General features: G+C 43.2%; 1 protein-coding gene across 1 annotated transcript; it reads right to left on the reverse strand.

Annotated features, from left to right (window-relative positions):
- Positions 1-628: 628 nt before the first annotated feature.
- On the reverse strand, positions 629-18,840 carry LOC121586789 (lysine-specific histone demethylase 1B). The gene is made up of 21 exons (XM_041903781.2): positions 18,663-18,840; positions 18,238-18,386; positions 17,813-17,934; positions 15,853-15,942; positions 15,626-15,737; positions 15,384-15,497; positions 15,244-15,282; positions 14,941-15,133; positions 14,316-14,500; positions 13,369-13,539; positions 13,204-13,278; positions 11,577-11,714; positions 9,543-9,714; positions 8,348-8,475; positions 4,225-4,356; positions 3,806-3,880; positions 3,429-3,545; positions 2,897-3,022; positions 2,514-2,636; positions 2,221-2,373; positions 629-1,769 (listed from the first exon to the last, which is right to left on the reverse strand). The coding sequence occupies exons 1-21, from the start codon at positions 18,676-18,678 to the stop codon at positions 1,686-1,688; spliced, it is 2,514 nt and encodes an 837-aa protein (XP_041759715.1). The 5' UTR covers positions 18,679-18,840; the 3' UTR covers positions 629-1,685.
- Between the last annotated feature and the right edge of the window lie 701 nt (positions 18,841-19,541).

The raw sequence follows: 19,541 nt of genomic DNA on the forward strand, positions 1-19,541 counted from the left end.
TTGTCAATATAATAGACAATCTTTGGCTTGAAAGCGCGACGTCCCTATTTGATGACGTCATGGTCCAGCGTTTGGGTGTATTAATTCCGCCGATTCTGTTGCAAAACGTTTCTTACACGGAAGCAAACGGAACTAAACATGGAAGGGACCTACCTGAATTTGTCCAAGTCGTTTTGTTTGCTTCAGTTTGGTTCTTAAACGCTAAACTGTGTCCATAATGAATACACGCCAGTACCCATTAGTCAGATTCCGTTGCAAAAACGTTTGGTCTGTTGCAAAACGTTTTGTAACGGAAATTAGAGTTTCTAGTTGATAAATTCAGGTAGATCCCTCCCCGTTTGGTTCTGTTTTCTCCGTTTGGTTCCGAGAGTAAGTGATTAACGGTTTCACAACGCAAACCGTTTACTCCAATTAGAAAACGTTTTGCAATGAAAACGAGTTTCTGTTGGACAGATTCAGGTAGGTCCCTCCCCATTTCGTTCCCGTTTGCTGTTTTTTTTGCAAATGACGAAACGTTTTGCAACGGACTCCGACTAATGAATACACCCCTGTGGTGTGCAGTGCACTACGCAGCTAGTGACAAATCAGTGCAGTCCCATTAAGTCTCAATTAAGTGAGTCAGTCATAATGTAGTTAGTTTGGTTCATTTATTAAGGTACACATGTTTAATAAATGACAGATGTTTGAACACAGTGTCAGAATCTAGACAGAGGAACATGATAAGTGTGGTCGCCTACTAAAGCCTCAGTAACCTGGAAAGAGAATTGTCAAAATGTTTCCAACTTCACTTGCTAAAAACAATGCAAGTACAACTAATACCCAATTGAAGGCTACATTAACTAGCCAGTCACTCTGATTAAAGCCAAATGACCCATCCTTATTTTTATTTTTTATTTTTTATTATTATTATTATTATTTGGCCCAGTTTTTTATGAAAACGTAAATTATATAATGAATTAATTAATAATTACAAAACAAGAAAAGTGCTAATGCAGAAGTACTCATTTACATAATATATCTCAACTAAGATCATATTATTACTTTGACAGTTAAGTGCTCACTATCGCCACACACACAGGAACTTTAAAAGGGCGACAGGTAGCCTAGCGGTTAGAGCGTTGGGCCAGTAACCGAAAGGCCGCTGGTTTGAATACCCAAGTCGACAAGGTCAAAAATCTGTTGATGTGCCCGTGAGCAAGGCACTTAATCCTAATTCGTTCCAGCGGCGCCGTACTACTATGGCTGACTCTGTAAAACAACACATTTCACTGCACCTATCTGGTGTATCTGACAATAAAACATATATTCTTATTATATCTTTTAAAGCCATTAATAGATGTTGACAAACAAATGGTGAAGGTCCATATAGAACGGAAATACTGTTTGTCCATTTGTCCATTGTTTAGGACCATACGTGTGCTACCGATCCTGAATTTCTTATTATAGTGATCTCCAACTAAACCAACAAGATATATCGTATTTCACTCATAATAACAGAAAAACTTAACCATAACATTGCCGCATTTCAAACAGCATTAGCCATCTCTGCTCACACGAGGTACAGTACACACACAAAGAGAAAACACCGCTTAAAGAGGAGCAACTTGAGTGAGGAACGGATGCTTTGCTCCGTACAACTTAGATGTCTTTATGCTGGTGTCGTGTGACTGCTCGAAGGGAAGGAGTTACAAAGCAGCTATTTTACTCGCTTCTCGGACGCCACTCAAATAGGCTCCTGTTACCGTCTGAGGAAAGTGCCTGTTGGTTGCCTAGAGACAGAAAGACAGGAGAAAGACTCATGTTAAAATCAGGGGCCGTATCTGTCAAGCATCTCAGAGTAAGAGTGATGATCTAGGATCAGGTCCCTCCTGTCCATGTTATCTTATTCATTGTGATCTAAAAGCCAAAACCGATCCTAAAATCAGCAGTCCTACTCTTAAAAAGTGTCTCATGGATGTTTCTCTTTCGTGTGAAGGCCTGTGGTAATACATTGGTGTGTGTCACAGGAGGTTGGTGACACCTTAATTGGGGAGGACGGGCTCGTGGTAATGGCTGGAGCGGAATCAGTGGAATGGTATCAAATACATCAAACACATGGTTTCCATGGTTTCCAGGTGTTTGATGCCATTCCATTTTCTCCGTTCCGGCCATTATTATGAGCCGTCCTCCCCTCAGCAGCCTCCACTGGTGTAAGAGGATAAAAGGGGTCAGAGGTCTTACCTCCCCAGCGAAGAACACTTTTCCTTGCACATCTTCAGCAACGATGTCATAGGCCTCCCCACTGCCTCCTGTCTTTACGAAGCTGTATGACATCTGAGACCACATGTCTCTGCTCCACCGTGTCACAAAGTACTTCACCGGCTCTGGGACCTCCTACAATGAAAAATACGTGAAAATACAGATACAACATTATTTATTTATTTGTCATTTTGAATACCTTAAATGTCATTTGTAGTAGGCCTAAGTCCTATTGTAATGTGTGATTTTCTCTTCAAAGTACACAGTTGTTCTACCTGCTCCTTGAAGAGTTCACGCAGGACCATCATGCACTGATCAGCAACATCTTTGTCCTCCATGTCCCTGATAGAGGGCACAGCTTCACCAGTGATGACGGACATCAGGACACTCCGCTTTCCCTGCGGAACGGGCCAAGACAGGAACACATCTTTTTCTCTGGTAAGAAACCTTTTATTTACGTATTCAGCGTAGATTCCTGTCCATAATTCAACAGGTTCACTTCAATGAACATGCTGAAAAAAAAACCTCAGCTGTCTCTTAATGTCTACATAATAATGTCTACAACAAGTATTTGACAGCATTTCTCTCCTTTGAAATAACAGATGATTACATAGTAGTTAGTAAGCATAAAGTACAAAGATGATTGCTGGTATCTCACCTGTGGATCCATGTCATAGAACACACCAAACATCCCTCTCTTGTCAGGACTGGGTGGAATGTGGCCAAAGTAGTCTGCTCCTTGAATCTTGCTGTCCCAGAAGCGAAACGGGAACTGCAGAGCAACCTGAGAATAGGAATGTGTGTTAAGACAGTTTCTGGTGACAGGGTGAACCAGTTTAATTAAGACACAGTTTCTGGTGACAGGGTGAACCAGTTTCATTAAGACACAGTTTCTGGTGACAGGGTGAACCAGTTTCATTAAGACACCGTTTCTGGTGACAGGGTGAACCAGTTTCATTAAGACACAGTTTCTGGTGACAGGGTGAACCAGTTTCATTAAGACACCGTTTCTGGTGACAGGGTGAACCAGTTTCATTAAGACACCGTTTCTGGTGACAGGGTGAACCAGTTTCATTAAGAGACCGTTTCTGGTGACAGGGTGAACCAGTTTCATTAAGACACCGTTTCGTGACAGGGTGAACCAGTTTCATTTACATCACCCAGACTGTGTTGCAGCTCTAAACCCTTACCTTTTCAATGAGACCTGCTCCAAGACTGTGGATGGCTTTCAGCTTTCTTTCAGGAAGAGGAGGGTTGAATTGAATTATATTCTTCTGGAGTAATGTCAATGGGACTGTCACCAGAACCTAAAAAAAGACAAAATAAATGTTCCCAAAACAAGAGTGGAGTGTCAGGGAAGACAACTGTACTATAACAGCTAATAGTAAGAGTGGAGTGTCAGGGAAGACAACTGTACTATAACAGCTAATAGTAAGAGTGGAGTGTCAGGGAAGACAACTGTACTATAACAGCTAATAGTAAGAGTGGAGTGTCAGGGAAGACAACTGTACTATAACATGCATAATAGGAAGTTCATTGCTCTGTAAATAAACAAATGAGTCCTTACTTTCTGTGCTGTCCACTGAGTCCCATTGGATGAGGTAACTTTGACTATATCCCCTGAGTAATCGATAGCTTGAACCTACAATGAAACAGGTGCACTGTGATTGTGAGGCATTGCTCGAAATGCTTGGGTACCAAAAAAATTGAGAAACCTCTCGCTTTTATCTAACTATACACTACAACCAAGATGAGAGGATGAATGACAATGAAAGGAACATAGGGTGCCCCCCAATAATATCTCCTTTCTCCTCCTTTCTCCTCTTACACATTTAAAAAGCATTGAATTGCTGAAGGCATTGGCTAGTAGGAGTTTCCAGCATATTTCTCATACCAGTCATTTCCTTTCAAATCAGTGAAGGAAAGTGAACAAGTGCACTCTGGGAGGATGGAGAGATAATTGGGACACAGAACTTGATGGCTCACCGGGCTCTTGATGCGGATGTCGAGGCCCTCGGCCAGTTTGTTAAGCACAGAGGAATAGCCCTCTGTCAGCAGTGTATGGTCTCCAGAGAACTGAGCAAAGAACTCATTATGGTCCCAGGATCGAGCCGACACCTGCGAACACACACACACACACACACACACACACACACACACACACACACACACACACACACACACGTGTAAGGACTATGTTTAGGGGTTAAAGCAACAACAACAAAATCCCATGACTGAAACTTAAGTCGATCTCAGATCGATCGTCTGGGGCCAACTTAACCTCCCCTTTCATGTAAGAAAGTCATGACCATCAAGCTTTTAGGGAAAGAGTTTGACCAATTCCAGTGCCCTTCCAGTGCCCGGGATAATTTTTTAGGTAGAAGGACTGAGAAGCTCAGTTCTGGTGACTTTTTAAAAGGACATTCTACAAGCCGACTTGGTAAATAGGTAAACTATTCTACTATGGGGTTGTCTGATTTTGTTTTAATAACAACATTACATGGCAAAAAAATAGAACCATCCTCCCGAGTGATAAAGTAGAGGCTTTGAATGACTTTACCAGCAGCTACAGTAGGTTAGAGACTGCTGTCTGAGTCTTTACCAGCAGCTACAGTAGGTTAGAGACTGCTGTCTGAGTCTTTACCAGCAGCTACAGTAGGCTAGAGACTGCTGTCTGAGTCTTTACCAGCAGCTACAGTAGGTTAGAGCCTGCTGTCTGAGTCTTTACCAGCAGCTACAGTAGGTTAGAGACTGCTGTCTGAGTCTTTACCAGCAGCTACAGTAGGTTAGAGACTGCTGTCTGAGTCTTTACCAGCAGCTACAGTAGGTTAGAGCCTGCTGTCTGAGTCTTTACCAGCAGCTACAGTAGGTTAGAGACTGCTGTCTGAGTCTTTACCAGCAGCTACAGTAGGTTAGAGACTTCTGTCTGAGTCTTTACCAGCAGCTACAGTAGGTTAGAGACTGCTGTCTGAGTCTTTACCAGCAGCTACAGTAGGTTAGAGACTGCTGTCTGAGTCTTTACCAGCAGCTACAGTAGGTTAGAGACTGCTGTCTGAGTCTTTACCAGCAGCTACAGTAGGTTAGAGACTGCTGTCTGAGTCTTTACCAGCAGCTACAGTAGGTTAGAGACTGCTGTCTGAGTCTTTACCAGCAGCTACAGTAGGTTAGAGCCTGCTGTCTGAGTCTTTACCAGCAGCTACAGTAGGTTAGAGACTGCTGTCTGAGTCTTTACCAGCAGCTACAGTAGGTTAGAGACTGCTGTCTGAGTCTTTACCAGCAGCTACAGTAGGTTAGAGCCTGCTGTCTGAGTCTTTACCAGCAGCTACAGTAGGTTAGAGACTGCTGTCTGAGTCTTTACCAGCAGCTACAGTAGGTTAGAGACTGCTGTCTGAGTCTTTACCAGCAGCTACAGTAGGTTAGAGACTGCTGTCTGAGTCTTTACCAGCAGCTACAGTAGGTTAGAGACTGCTGTCTGAGTCTTTACCAGCAGCTACAGTAGGTTAGAGCCTGCTGTCTGAGTCTTTACCAGCAGCTACAGTAGGTTAGAGACTGCTGTCTGAGTCTTTACCAGCAGCTACAGTAGGTTAGAGACTGCTGTCTGAGTCTTTACCAGCAGCTACAGTAGGTTAGAGACTGCTGTCTGAGTCTTTACCAGCAGCTACAGTAGGTTAGAGCCTGCTGTCTGAGTCTTTACCAGCAGCTACAGTAGGTTAGAGACTGCTGTCTGAGTCTTTACCAGCAGCTACAGTAGGTTAGAGACTGCTGTCTGAGTCTTTACCAGCAGCTACAGTAGGTTAGAGCCTGCTGTCTGAGTCTTTACCAGCAGCTACAGTAGGTTAGAGACTGCTGTCTGAGTCTTTACCAGCAGCTACAGTAGGTTAGAGACTTCTGAGTCTTTACCAGCAGCTACAGTAGGTTAGAGACTGCTGTCTGAGTCTTTACCAGCAGCTACAGTAGGTTAGAGACTGCTGTCTGAGTCTTTACCAGCAGCTACAGTAGGTTAGAGACTGCTGTCTGAGTCTTTACCAGCAGCTACAGTAGGTTAGAGACTGCTGTCTGAGTCTTTACCAGCAGCTACAGTAGGTTAGAGACTGCTGTCTGAGTCTTTACCAGCAGCTACAGTAGGCTAGAGACTGCTGTCTGAGTCTTTACCAGCAGCTACAGTAGGTTAGAGCCTGCTGTCTGAGTCTTTACCAGCAGCTACAGTAGGTTAGAGCCTGCTGTCTGAGTCTTTACCAGCAGCTACAGTAGGTTAGAGACTGCTGTCTGAGTCTTTACCAGCAGCTACAGTAGGTTAGAGACTGCTGTCTGAGTCTTTACCAGCAGCTACAGTAGGTTAGAGCCTGCTGTCTGAGTCTTTACCAGCAGCTACAGTAGGTTAGAGACTTCTGTCTGAGTCTTTACCAGCAGCTACAGTAGGTTAGAGACTGCTGTCTGAGTCTTTACCAGCAGCTACAGTAGGTTAGAGACTGCTGTCTGAGTCTTTACCAGCAGCTACAGTAGGTTAGAGACTGCTGTCTGAGTCTTTACCAGCAGCTACAGTAGGTTAGAGACTGCTGTCTGAGTCTTTACCAGCAGCTACAGTAGGTTAGAGACTGCTGTCTGAGTCTTTACCAGCAGCTACAGTAGGTTAGAGCCTGCTGTCTGAGTCTTTACCAGCAGCTACAGTAGGTTAGAGCCTGCTGTCTGAGTCTTTACCAGCAGCTACAGTAGGTTAGAGACTGCTGTCTGAGTCTTTACCAGCAGCTACAGTAGGTTAGAGCCTGCTGTCTGAGTCTTTACCAGCAGCTACAGTAGGTTAGAGACTGCTGTCTGAGTCTTTACCAGCAGCTACAGTAGGTTAGAGACTGCTGTCTGAGTCTTTACCAGCAGCTACAGTAGGTTAGAGACTGCTGTCTGAGTCTTTACCAGCAGCTACAGTAGGTTAGAGACTGCTGTCTGAGTCTTTACCAGCAGCTACAGTAGGTTAGAGACTGCTGTCTGAGTCTTTACCAGCAGCTACAGTAGGTTAGAGCCTGCTGTCTGAGTCTTTACCAGCAGCTACAGTAGGTTAGAGACTGCTGTCTGAGTCTTTACCAGCAGCTACAGTAGGTTAGAGACTGCTGTCTGAGTCTTTACCAGCAGCTACAGTAGGTTAGAGACTGCTGTCTGAGTCTTTACCAGCAGCTACAGTAGGTTAGAGCCTGCTGTCTGAGTCTTTACCAGCAGCTACAGTAGGTTAGAGACTGCTGTCTGAGTCTTTACCAGCAGCTACAGTAGGTTAGAGACTGCTGTCTGAGTCTTTACCAGCAGCTACAGTAGGTTAGAGCCTGCTGTCTGAGTCTTTACCAGCAGCTACAGTAGGTTAGAGACTGCTGTCTGAGTCTTTACCAGCAGCTACAGTAGGTTAGAGACTTCTGAGTCTTTACCAGCAGCTACAGTAGGTTAGAGACTGCTGTCTGAGTCTTTACCAGCAGCTACAGTAGGTTAGAGACTGCTGTCTGAGTCTTTACCAGCAGCTACAGTAGGTTAGAGACTGCTGTCTGAGTCTTTACCAGCAGCTACAGTAGGTTAGAGCCTGCTGTCTGAGTCTTTACCAGCAGCTACAGTAGGTTAGAGACTGCTGTCTGAGTCTTTACCAGCAGCTACAGGAGGTTAGAGACTGCTGTCTGAGTTGAGCGCTGCAGGAGGTTAGAGACTGCTGTCTGAGTTGAGCGCTGCAGGAGGTTAGAGACTGCTGTCTGAGTTGAGCGCTGCAGGAGGTTAGAGACTGCTGTCTGAGTTGAGCGCTGCAGGAGGTGCGCGTTATAGACCGTTTAATTCCCTTCGTCTGAACATCGGAGTGTCATCAACAATCATGCATGTCAGTTCAGTGCACACAGTGTAACAGAGAAAATAAAATATTTGAGAATATTTCATAGAACAGACATGATTGTCTGTATTAGGCTGTCATTTCCAAACCAGATTTTATTGCACATCTTCACTGATCTAAAAAACGACCTCTCCAGAATCCATACGATGGAAAACCGTTGCTGTGAAGGAGAACTTTAACCCCTGACTATGTTGTCATAACTCTCCTAGGGTCACTTCATCAACTGTTACATGAGCCAGGGTAGGAATGATCTCAGACCTGCTCCAGTGTGCTCCCACAGGCATACTCCAGGTTGCTGAGATGAAACTGAAGCACTTTCTCCTCCAACTGGCTGAACTGGACCCCAGACTCCTGAAGGAATGTCTTGTAGACCTCCTGAATTTTCTCTGGAAGTTAAAATTGTAAAATGATAGAAACTAGAAACTGCCCAAATGTCTATCACTACTTTGTACTTCATATATAAGCAAACCAATGAGAGGAGTGACTAGGGTTGCAAAATTCCGATAACTGTCCCAAAATTCCCAGGTCGTCCAGAAATCCTGGTTGGAATATTTCTGGAATCAGGAGTAAATAAGTATAGATTCTGCGATTCCTCTAAAAGCCGGGTGTACACTATATGATTTTGGCTCCTATGTAGCTGTCCCAGACAAGCTTTTGAGCTCAGAGACCAAATCCCCAGGTCGTTGCCTACCATGGGCAGCCGTCACCGACACTCTTTTAATGTGAGCGGGTCAGAGACACAATCTGAGGGCTACCGATCTCGTCTTCCGAGCTGTCCCGATATTTTCAAACATGTTTGATTTTATCGGCACAAAATCTGCAATGCTCCTGTAAGTGTGAGATGCGCAACGACACGTTTTGAGAACGGTGATGAGCAATAGCCAATGAGAGCTCGCCAGAGAAGAAGCCAGTGAGATGATGACGTTGTTTCCCATGACCCAGAATGTGTAGACTCGAGCAGGAGCAATGACTACTGCTAGTATGCGTTTGTACTAGCCTTTAACCAAAGCCCTAAAGTATCAAATCGTTACACAAGCAATGTTATTCAATTCTAAATGTTGGCTAGTTATTTCAACTCTGTTTGGCAAGCGTGAATGTCTGACTGAAAACGTTTGAGGCTGCTTTGAGCCACAGCTTGTTGTAGCTACGTTAAATCCAAATCACATCATCGTTTGGCGAGACAGCGTGCAATGGGGAATCCTCAAGACCAAGTGATGAATCTTGTAGCGTGTGACCACCGTCTGTGCCACATCGTTTAGTGTGCCCACCACTACGTTGGCAAGACAACAAACTACAGGAAATACGGTTGTTTAATGTGAGAGGTTCAGCGATGTTAGGATTTTGAAAGTCGTGTAGTGTACACCCGGCTTTACCGGGATTTCTGTCAAACCTGGGAATTTTGGGAAAATTACCAGTATTCGCAACCATAGGAGTGACCATAAATGTGTTGTACCTCCCAGAGGGGTGTCCTGGTTCTGAGACTTGTCCTTCCTCCACTCTGACACCACATCCAGGATGGCGTTAAAGTGAAAGTCCATGCGCTTATCGATGGCCGGGTCTGTGGCACTCCCTCCCTCCTGAAACAGGTCACATCTCTCCCCCAGCTTGTGCATATTAATGCTGAGCTACATACAAGAGAAGCAACTGAGTATGTGAATAGTTATAGGACAAGTAAATTAGATAAAAAATACAAAGTTCTTGGGTTCAACTTTGGGTGAATGATTAGAAATGTTGACTTTGAAAAATCCTGTTTTCAAGGTACGGTTTTGTGAGTGAATGACTGAGTGCCAGTAGTTTGTGTCAGTGTTGTTACAAAGAATCTCTCACCTTGTTACAAATAATCTCTCACCTTGTTACAAAGAATTGATACTAAGAAATCCTTAGGCGCTGACAATTTAGACCCGTACTTACTTAAGTGTGCTGCACCTATCATTGCTGGTTCAGTGACACACATTTTTTATCTAACATTAAGCACAGGAAATATCCCTAAGGTGTGGAAAGCAGCTTTTGTTCTGCCATTACATAAGGGAGGTGACGGTAGTGATTTGGATAACTATCGACCCATCTCTAGGCTCCCTTGTCTGGCAAAGATCCTAGAATCTATAGTCAACAAACATTTACAATCTTTTCTTTCTGTTAACAGTATTTTTAGCCCCAAACAATCTGGTTTTAGATCTAAACACAGTACCACATCGGCCACTATGCTTGTTGTAAATGATATTGCAAATGCCTTAGATGATAGAAAGCACTGTGCTGCGTTGTTTGTAGATTTGTCAAAAGCTTTTGACACTAGACCATGCTATCCTTTTGAGTAAGCTGTCATCTATAGGACTGGGCACTGATGCCTGTCGATGGTTTTATGACTATTTTAAAGATAGAACTCAGGCCGTCATGGTCGACGGGGTCAAGTCTGACCCCTTACAGTTACTTAAAGGGGTCCCTCAGGGTTCAATAATTGGCCCACTATTGTTCTCACTTTATATAAACAACATTGGTGATGATGTCAGATATTGTAAATTCCATTTATATGCAGATGACACAGTGATGTACTCTATTGCTCCAACAGCGGACCAAGCTTTAATGCAGTTGGAGTCTGATTTTAGGATACTACAGGGGTCTCTTTTACAGCTTAAACTTGTTTTAAACGCTAAGAAAACAAATGTCTTTTTTTTTTCTAGGTCTAAACTCTCAATTAGAAACACTTTTGTAATCACTAGCTTGGATGGTACTCAAATCAAACAGGTCTCTGCATATAAATACTTAGGAGTATGGTTAGATGATAGGCTTTCTTTAAAAAAAACATGTTACTGAATTGGGAAAAAAGCTCAAATTCAAGATAGGGTTCCTTTACAGAAACAGGGCTTGTCTGTCCTCCGTAAATAGAAAACAAATTGTGCAGGCTACTTTTATGTCCGTTTTAGATTATGGTGATATTATCTATATGTATGCATCGGCAAACACATTAAAACCACTGGATGCTATTTACCATTGTGCACTCAGGTTTATCACGGGTGATAGTTACAAAACTCATCACTGTGTCCTATATCAACATGTGGGTTGGGCCTCTCTATCTGTGAGGCGAGAGCAACATGCTCTCTTGTTTATTTATAAAGCACTTCTTTTAAAACTACCTCCATATATATCATCATTAATTTCCATTAGATATACTAATCTCTCATCTTGTTACAAAGAATCTCTCACCTTGTTACAAAGAATCTCTCACCTTGTTACAAATAATCTCTCACCTTGTTACAAATAATCTCTCATCTTGTTACAAAGAATCTCTCACCTTGTTACAAATAATCTCTCACCTTGTTACAAATAATCTCTCACCTTGTTACAAATAATCTCTCACCTTGTTACAAATAATCTCTCACCTTGTTACAAAGAATCTCTCACCTTGTTACAAAGAATCTCTCACCTTGTTACAAAGAATCTCTCACCTTGTTACAAATAATCTCTCACCTTGTTACAAAGAATCTCTCACCTGCTCACTCATCAGTGCAATTGGGTTGTTCACACAGCCGTTCACAATCTGAGCCCCTCGACCCACTGTGACGCCGCCCAGCGATGTATCATCCCACACCCGCCCTCCAATCCGCTCACTCGCCTCAAGCATCACCACCTGTGATTGGATCAAACGCTTGAGGTTAAAGTTCATGAAGAGGGCACAGCCACAGAACTCATCAGCAGTTATTCATTCAATATGTTGTGAACAATATTATGTATACCGCATTTTGGACCTAGAACATCTTATGGGTTACAATAGGAGTAGGTTCCATATCTGAATTAACCCGAAAATCAGACACCCAGCTAGCACATCTGGTTCCTTGGAAATTGTGGGAACGTACGTTATTGGTTCCCATTGGTTCTGAGAATGAAGTCATATGTTTCCTGACCGGTAAAACTGAACGTTTCTTAAACGTTCTGAGAATGGAAGTGAACATTTCACCTGTTCTGGGAACATACATTTTCAGGTTGCAGGGAGGTTCTGAGAACGTTTTACTATGGTTCCCTGAAAGTTTTCCTGGGAGATTTTATTAACATTCTGAGAACAAAAATTATAGGTTATTTGAAGGTAATTAAATAACGTTCTGAGAACATGTTCAATAAGACTTTTAATAACACTGCTAGCTTAGTTTGGGTTAACTGCTTTGAGCTCAAGCACAGATAGGTCATAATGGAAATTAATCATGCAAACAATTATTTTTTATTGTTGTACGGAGTCAGTGAGATTCAAACCTATGATCTTCTGTTCTCTATCCATGGAATTAGTCCTCTGCGCCACCAGGATGGAGCTAGCATGCCATGTTTTTTTAACTCATACAAAGCTGTTCATTTTAATCTATTCAAACAGACCCCATTTCAATGGAATCAAGCACTCATTAAGATCAGGTGTGCCCAATTAATGGAGAACACACTTAACAAGACAGAGGATAGAGAGAGTTTTGTTGACGCTGAAAACAGAATGTATATGTTTTTAAATAACATTCTCAGAACGTTGTTTGAACATTACTAATGTTATCTTGTGGTTTTTATGGAAAGTTTTCATAATGTTCTGAGAACATGACTTTAAATAGCACCATGAGGAAACCTGTAGAAAACGTTATTCTAAAGTACTGAAATTCCCACAGAAGAACGTTGTTTCTTAACGTTCTCTGAACAATTTGAGAATTGTCTTTTAAATAGAATCATGAGGAAACGTTATGCTGAAGTACTGAAATTCCCACCTAAGAAACATATGGCTCTCAGAATGTTACGTGCTAGCTGGGTATCCTGCACCATTCCCAGAACATTGTAGGAAGGTTTTATGCAAAATAACCATAGGACAACCACGCTCTCACCAAGCTCTAAGAAACATACGGTTCTCAGAACGTTATGTGCTAGCTGGGATGTTTCTCAGAACGTTATGTGCTAGCTGGGATGGTTCTCAGAACGTTATGTGCTAGCTGGGATGGTTCTCAGAACGTTATGTGCTAGCTGGGATGTTTCTCAGAACGTTATGTGCTAGCTGGGATGGTTCTCAGAACGTTATGTGCTAGCTGGGTATGGTCAAGACTGAAAACAAAAAGGAACACTTAAAGTAGTTCTACATTTTAATCTGAAAATATTACCTGCATGCCAAAGTTCTGCAGCTGTCGCGCAGCAGCCAGCCCCGATGCCCCGGCTCCTATCACAATCACGTTCTTCTGCAAAGACCAAACAATTCAGCATGAGCTGCAGAACATAACTGGACAAAGACTGATGTTAAAAGACTAGACACAGATAGACACACTCACGTTGTGGTAGCGCTCGGGAAGCAGGGGCTGTTTGACTGACAGAACCCCAGTGTTGATCAGACCCTTCCTGGTCATGAAGTGAAGCACCCTGTCCATCTCCTGTACGCAGCGCACACGCACCAGCCCCCGCACAATGATGTGGGGAGCACAGTTCTGGGGCGTCAGCACCTCCTAGACATGAGAGGAAGGGACGTATTTAAATCATTATCACCAAGCCCTGTTGTGTTTAATTGATCGAAAGTTCATGTAATTTCTCCTAGGTCATATAACTACATTGTTTTTCTCACTATTCTATTTGGCAATTCTATTAGTCTCTCATCGAATATAGGTATGTGACTAGATGGCTGGGTATGTGAAACACCATGTGGAAAAGGAAGTACTCTACACACACCAGGTGGATGAGTGGATGACCCAGCCTACCTACCGAGGAAGAGGAGACGGCGTGCCTGATGAAGAGCTCCTGTCTACCAGTATCTGACTGAGGTTTCTCCCTGCCTATCTGATGAAGAGCTCCTGTCTACCAGTATCTGACTGAGGTTTCTCCCCTGCCTATCTGATGAAGAGCTCCTGTCTACCAGTATCTGACTGAGGTTTCTCCCCTGCCTATCTGATGAAGAGCTCCTGTCTACCAGTATCTGACTGAGGTTTCTCCCCTGCCTATCTGATGAAGAGCTCCTGTCTACCAGTATCTGACTGAGGTTTCTCCCTGCCTATCTGTCATCGATGCTCCCTCCACTCAAGCTACTGACTGCCTTTCCCAACTGCCTTAAGACATCTGAAGCTGTGGAAGACCATCAACCAGGAACTGACAGATCACTACATTTATTTTTGTTTTCAAAGCATCTTTGAGATTCTTGTTTGTAATGAAAAATCAATTATTATTATTACTACTAGGATGCTTCCAAAGTGTCTAATTTAAACAGTGTAGGACTTATCTGTCTGGCTACCTTACAGTCCCTGTGCCAGGAGGCCAGGATAAGGTTGCGCAGGGCCAGGTACATGGTGGGGTCACGGGAAAATTCTGGAAACTCATAGAGCTCATCCAGCTCCATCATATCCGGTCGGACACACAAGGCCTTCCCACACTCGTTGGGCTGGTAAAAGGGCTGGAAGTATGGACACAGCCCTGGAACTGAACACAAAGTATGAGTTATAGGATACGTATTTACTGACCATGAGTGACTATTGACGTTCAACAGACTAGCTAAGATAATAGAAACAAAAGTATCCTAGACTGGATATTAACTACTTGGCGATGTACTGGTTCCTTAGCTCTGGTTCCTTATCTCTTATTCCTTAGCTCTGGTTCCTTAGCTCTGGTTCCTTATCTCTGGTTCCTTAGCTCTGGTTCCTTAGCTCTGGTTCCTTAGCTCTGGTTCCTTAGCTCTGGTTCCTTAGCTCTGGTTCCTTAGCTCTGGTTCCTTAGCTCTGGTTCCTTAGCTCTGGTTCCTTAGCTCTGGTTCCTTAGCTCTGGTTCCTTAGCTCTGGGTCTTCTCTATCATACACCCTTCTCAGTGAAGTAGAGCACCAGGGTTGAGATGTGGATTCTCTCCCCACCCTGGATGGACTTACTCTGTGGCGGGACGGCTCTGCAGTGCTCTGCCCTCAACTCAGCATGAGAGTGGTTGCTGGTGGATCCTGAGGGGCTCATGCCCACACAGTCAGGATAGTAGGCTGTGAGGAAAGGGCTGGCCGGGCTGTCCTTAAACAACGGGGGCAGGATCAGCATGGAATGCCACCAGCTGTCGATCACCTCCGCCACTCTCTGTGGAACACAACAAGGTTCTGAATAAGGACAAGGCTGCAGTGATACTTTAAATTGTTGACTGAAGATGCAAGGAACTCGAAGGGTAACTTTTAAAGACAGTCACTCACCAAATCTTCTGGCAGAGAGCACTGGTCTGGCCCTTCAGTCTGTAGATGTAAACACGTGATATTATGGCACAATCATGAAATGTCAATCAAGTTATTTTTGATTATGTTGTTGTCTCTTCCTCCTACTACTTCCTGTTTACCTTGACATTGTTGAACTTCATGCCACAGCGATACGTGGCTGCTAGTGAGGCAGTGAGCTGGATCTCCTTGGTTAGCTGACGCCATTTCCCACAGTCTGGCTTGGTGCATTGGACCTGGAAACCAATCACATTGGAGTGAATGTGTTTGAATTACTCATTTGATGGAGAGTGGCTGCATTGACCTGAATACTATTCCAGTTAGCTAGACATTTTTGGTTGAAAGGCAGCTGTGTTGCTCTCACCCAGTATGGAAGCTGTTGGTCTGCCATGAAAGCTTTGAGACTGGGCTCACTCTTCCCATTGCCAGTCCAAACCCTCTTCCAGGTTGCATACGTCTCATAGCCATCTTTGTGACTGATAAAAACCAAGGAAAGATATTAGTCATTACATTCAGATCAACAGAGAACGGGTGTCTATGATGACGTGTTTGACAAAATGAAAATGTTATTTATTAAATTCGACTGTTAACCTTCTATAGTAATGATCAAAACACTCGTTGCAAAAGTGCTCCCCGCAGGACAAATGGTACCACCGGGAAGTGTAGCCATTTTTGGCGCACCTGAAAGAAAGACAAGAGAGCCGTTAGAAACCTGTCCGCGAGCACTCACCTCACTGAATGTGATGTCATACTCGTTCTCCATTGTGTTCCAACAGGTGGCATCCCTCATACGGGGACGCTTGTCCCTCAACTGATCAGTGCAGGCGGAATCGTCACACTATCTGATGCAAGGCAGTGGCCGTGTCCAAATTCCCATACGTTCTAAATAGTAGGCATTTTGGGGTATACGAAAATATAACGTTTTATAGTATATGACATTTCGAAAACTTAGTATGCTTTTAAATGCCAGGATATCCTACTCATTTTGGCTTTTCATCTAGTACAATTCACTGCACACTATTGAGGAAGAAAATCGTATTTTCAGAACCATGTGTGTTTGACAACAGCTGATAAATCAGAGAAGGTGACGCGCTGTACCAAAATGAACGAACGGCGGGAATCAACGCAATTGACCATCAGATGACGCATTCTCAGTATGGATGAGTAGTATGTTGATATTTGTTGCTTAGTGCATTCATTTGTACTAAACAGTACCTTCTAAATAGTATGTAGTACGATTAGTACACAGTATGTAGTTTAGTAAGTAGTAGGCGAGACAGATTTCGGACACAGCCGCCAATGACTCTATCTGAAAACCACCAGTGAAGTAAAAACAGGAGATGATACCACAGAACAATGAGACAGATATTTCACCGGATGTATAAATGTGAAGCATCCGGTTGCCGTTTCAACTCACTATCAAATATAGTAGTGAGAGGAAGCCCAATGACCAGCAGTGGGAGAAGATGGAACGAGATGGATTTTGGCCATCATTCTGATAATTTACTCATCGATTAAACATTTGATCTCAATACATTTTTCTGTTCCCAAAACTACAATCTATTACAAACAGAGTGAACTACGTTTAGTAGACTTTACCCTTCGCCAGTCTTTTAAAAACTGCACTGTTTAGAAGGAGCGTAAAGGCAACTGCACTGTTTAGAAGGAGTGTAAAGGCAACTGCACTGTTTAGAAGGAGTGTAAAGGCAACTGCACTGTTTAGAAGGAGTGTAAAGGCAACTGCACTGTTTAGAAGGAGTGTAAAGGCAACTGCATTGTTTAGAAGGAGTGTAAAGGCAACTGCACTGTTTAGAAGGAGTGTAAAGGCAACTGCACTGTTTAGAAGGAGTGTAAAGGCAACTGCACTGTTTAGAAGGAGTGTAAAGGCAAACTGCACTGTTTAGAAGGAGTGTAAAGGCAACTGTCCTGTTTAGAAGGAGTGTAAAGGCAAACTGCACTGTTTAGAAGGAGTGTAAAGGCAGCTGCACTGTTTAGGAGTGCAAAGGCAACTGCACTGTTTAGAAGGAGTGTAAAGGCAACTGCACTGTTTAGAAGGTGTGTAAAGGCAACTGCATTATTTAGAAGGAGTGTAAAGGCAACTGCATTGTTTAGAAGGAGTGTAAAGGCAACTGCACTGTTTAGAAGGAGTGTAAAGGCAACTGCACTGTTTAGAAGGAGTGTAAAGGCAACTGAGTTATTGTACACCTGCACTTCACAAATATGCAAATGTAGGCTAGAACGCGCCAATAGGATATTATAATATATAATAATAATAATATAATATGCCATTTAGCAGACGCTTTTATCCAAAGCGACTTATAGTCATGCGTGCATACATTTTTGTGTATGGGTGGTCCCGGGGATCGAACCCACTACCTTGGCGTTACAAGCGCCGTGCTCTACCAGCTGAGCTACAGAGGACCACTAGCTAGCTCGTGCTTGGCTCTGCCCACCTCCTTGCTTGTTCTGCCCACTATGGCTAATTTGTTCCCATTTGAAACGACAGGCTGTGGTCCATCTTGGTTTAGTTATAAAAAATATTTGATGATACCTTTCAGAGGCACTAGCAAAGCACACCGGGTATGTGGCCGAGCATCCAGCCTTCTCACATCTTCTGTACTTCTTCTCAGATTGGTCCTCTTCTTCCTCTGTGTCGATGGCTTTTCTTTTGGTCTGGAATCCAATGACAGACAGACTTCAATATCAAGGAAAATATGCTCATTACTGAAAGCAGAGAGATTGGTAAAAGGCAGGGGGCTCTTAATGGGCTGACTGGGTGGACTGTGGCAATGGGTAAAGTGAGTGAGAATGACTGAAGAAAGGTGGTCTCACTACACCACACAGTCCCAAACTAGCCAGAGCCGACGGATCAAGTATTGTGCCTAGCTGAGGTACAATACTTGATCTGCCGGCTCTGGCTAGTCCCAAACTAACCGTATGAAGTCTGTTTTGTCTAATATTATGGTGCATATATACCTGTCCAGGTGGAGGATTATTGCAGCGCTTCGTTCTGACGTTGACCTGTCTACCAGAGGAGCGAAGGGATGACTGACCATCCCCAGATGATGACTCCATTGCTGTCCTCTTCTTGGCACGCCGAGCACCTGAAGCATTTACTGTATAATCTGTAAATTGACCACATATCATATCACTGAATGTGACCATGTCACAGCCTAGATAAAAATGTCATAACACATGGCCTCTCATGTATTAGTACTTAAGTAATAATAGATTGCCAACATGAAGCTTACGTGCTGCCCCATCAACCATTACTCAGCTGCCCAAAACTAACAGCAATTTGGATATGCAAATATGCCACTAGCTAGCATAAGCTGGCTAACGTTAGCTCAAAAGCTGAGCTGTCAGACAATGCCGTCAGTGTATGGAAATAGCGCACTAACCTGCATCTGTCAGCATAGCTGACTGTGCTCTATCTCTCCGATTCAGGGTTTATTCCTTTGTTTGAGACGATTTGAAGAACTATTTGTTATCAATCTGTCTTTGTTGTTGTTATTCTGAGGAGGAAATGAAGGCGAAGCCAAAGATAGAAACCGTGGCAAAGCTGACACCAAAACCTACTTCCGGTGTGTCACAACGGGTAAAGTATGCGTTTCGCCTTAGTACTGTTTGGTATCTTCTGCTTCCCGTAGTAGGGGCGATAACTATAGTAACCTATCGGTGGGTCAGACGCATTGAGGTATGGTCGGACGCCAACACATCAACATAAGCAGGTGTTTTTGTGAGGCATCGAAGTAGTTATTTTCTTCCATGTATTTGCAATGTGTTTAATGGCAACTAGCTGAAAACCAGTTGTACAAAGTGGTGGAAAAAGTACCCTGTTGTCATACTTGAGTAAAAGTAAAGATACCTTAATAGAAAATGACTCGAGTAAAAGTGAAAGTCACCCAGTAAAATACTACTTGAGTAAATTATCAAAAGTAAATGTAATTGCTAAAATATACTTAAGTATCAAAGTAAAAGTACAAGTATAAATCATTTAAAACTCCTTATTAAGCAAACCAGATGGCACAATTTTCTTGTTTTTTTTTATTTATTTAAGGATAGCCAGGGGCAAATGAAGCATTTGTGTTTAGTGAGTGCCAGATAAGAGGCAGTAGGGATGACCAGGGATGTTCTATTGATTAGTCTGTGATTTAGACCGTTTTCCTGTCCTGCTAATCGTTCAAAATGTACTTTTGGGTGTCAGGGAAATGAATGGAGTAAAAAGTACATAATTTTATTTAGGAATGTAGTGAAGTAAAAGTAAAAGTTGTCAAAAA

This window comes from Coregonus clupeaformis, chromosome 17 (assembly GCF_020615455.1).
Source record: "Coregonus clupeaformis isolate EN_2021a chromosome 17, ASM2061545v1, whole genome shotgun sequence".
NCBI classification, from domain to species: domain Eukaryota; kingdom Metazoa; phylum Chordata; class Actinopteri; order Salmoniformes; family Salmonidae; genus Coregonus; species Coregonus clupeaformis.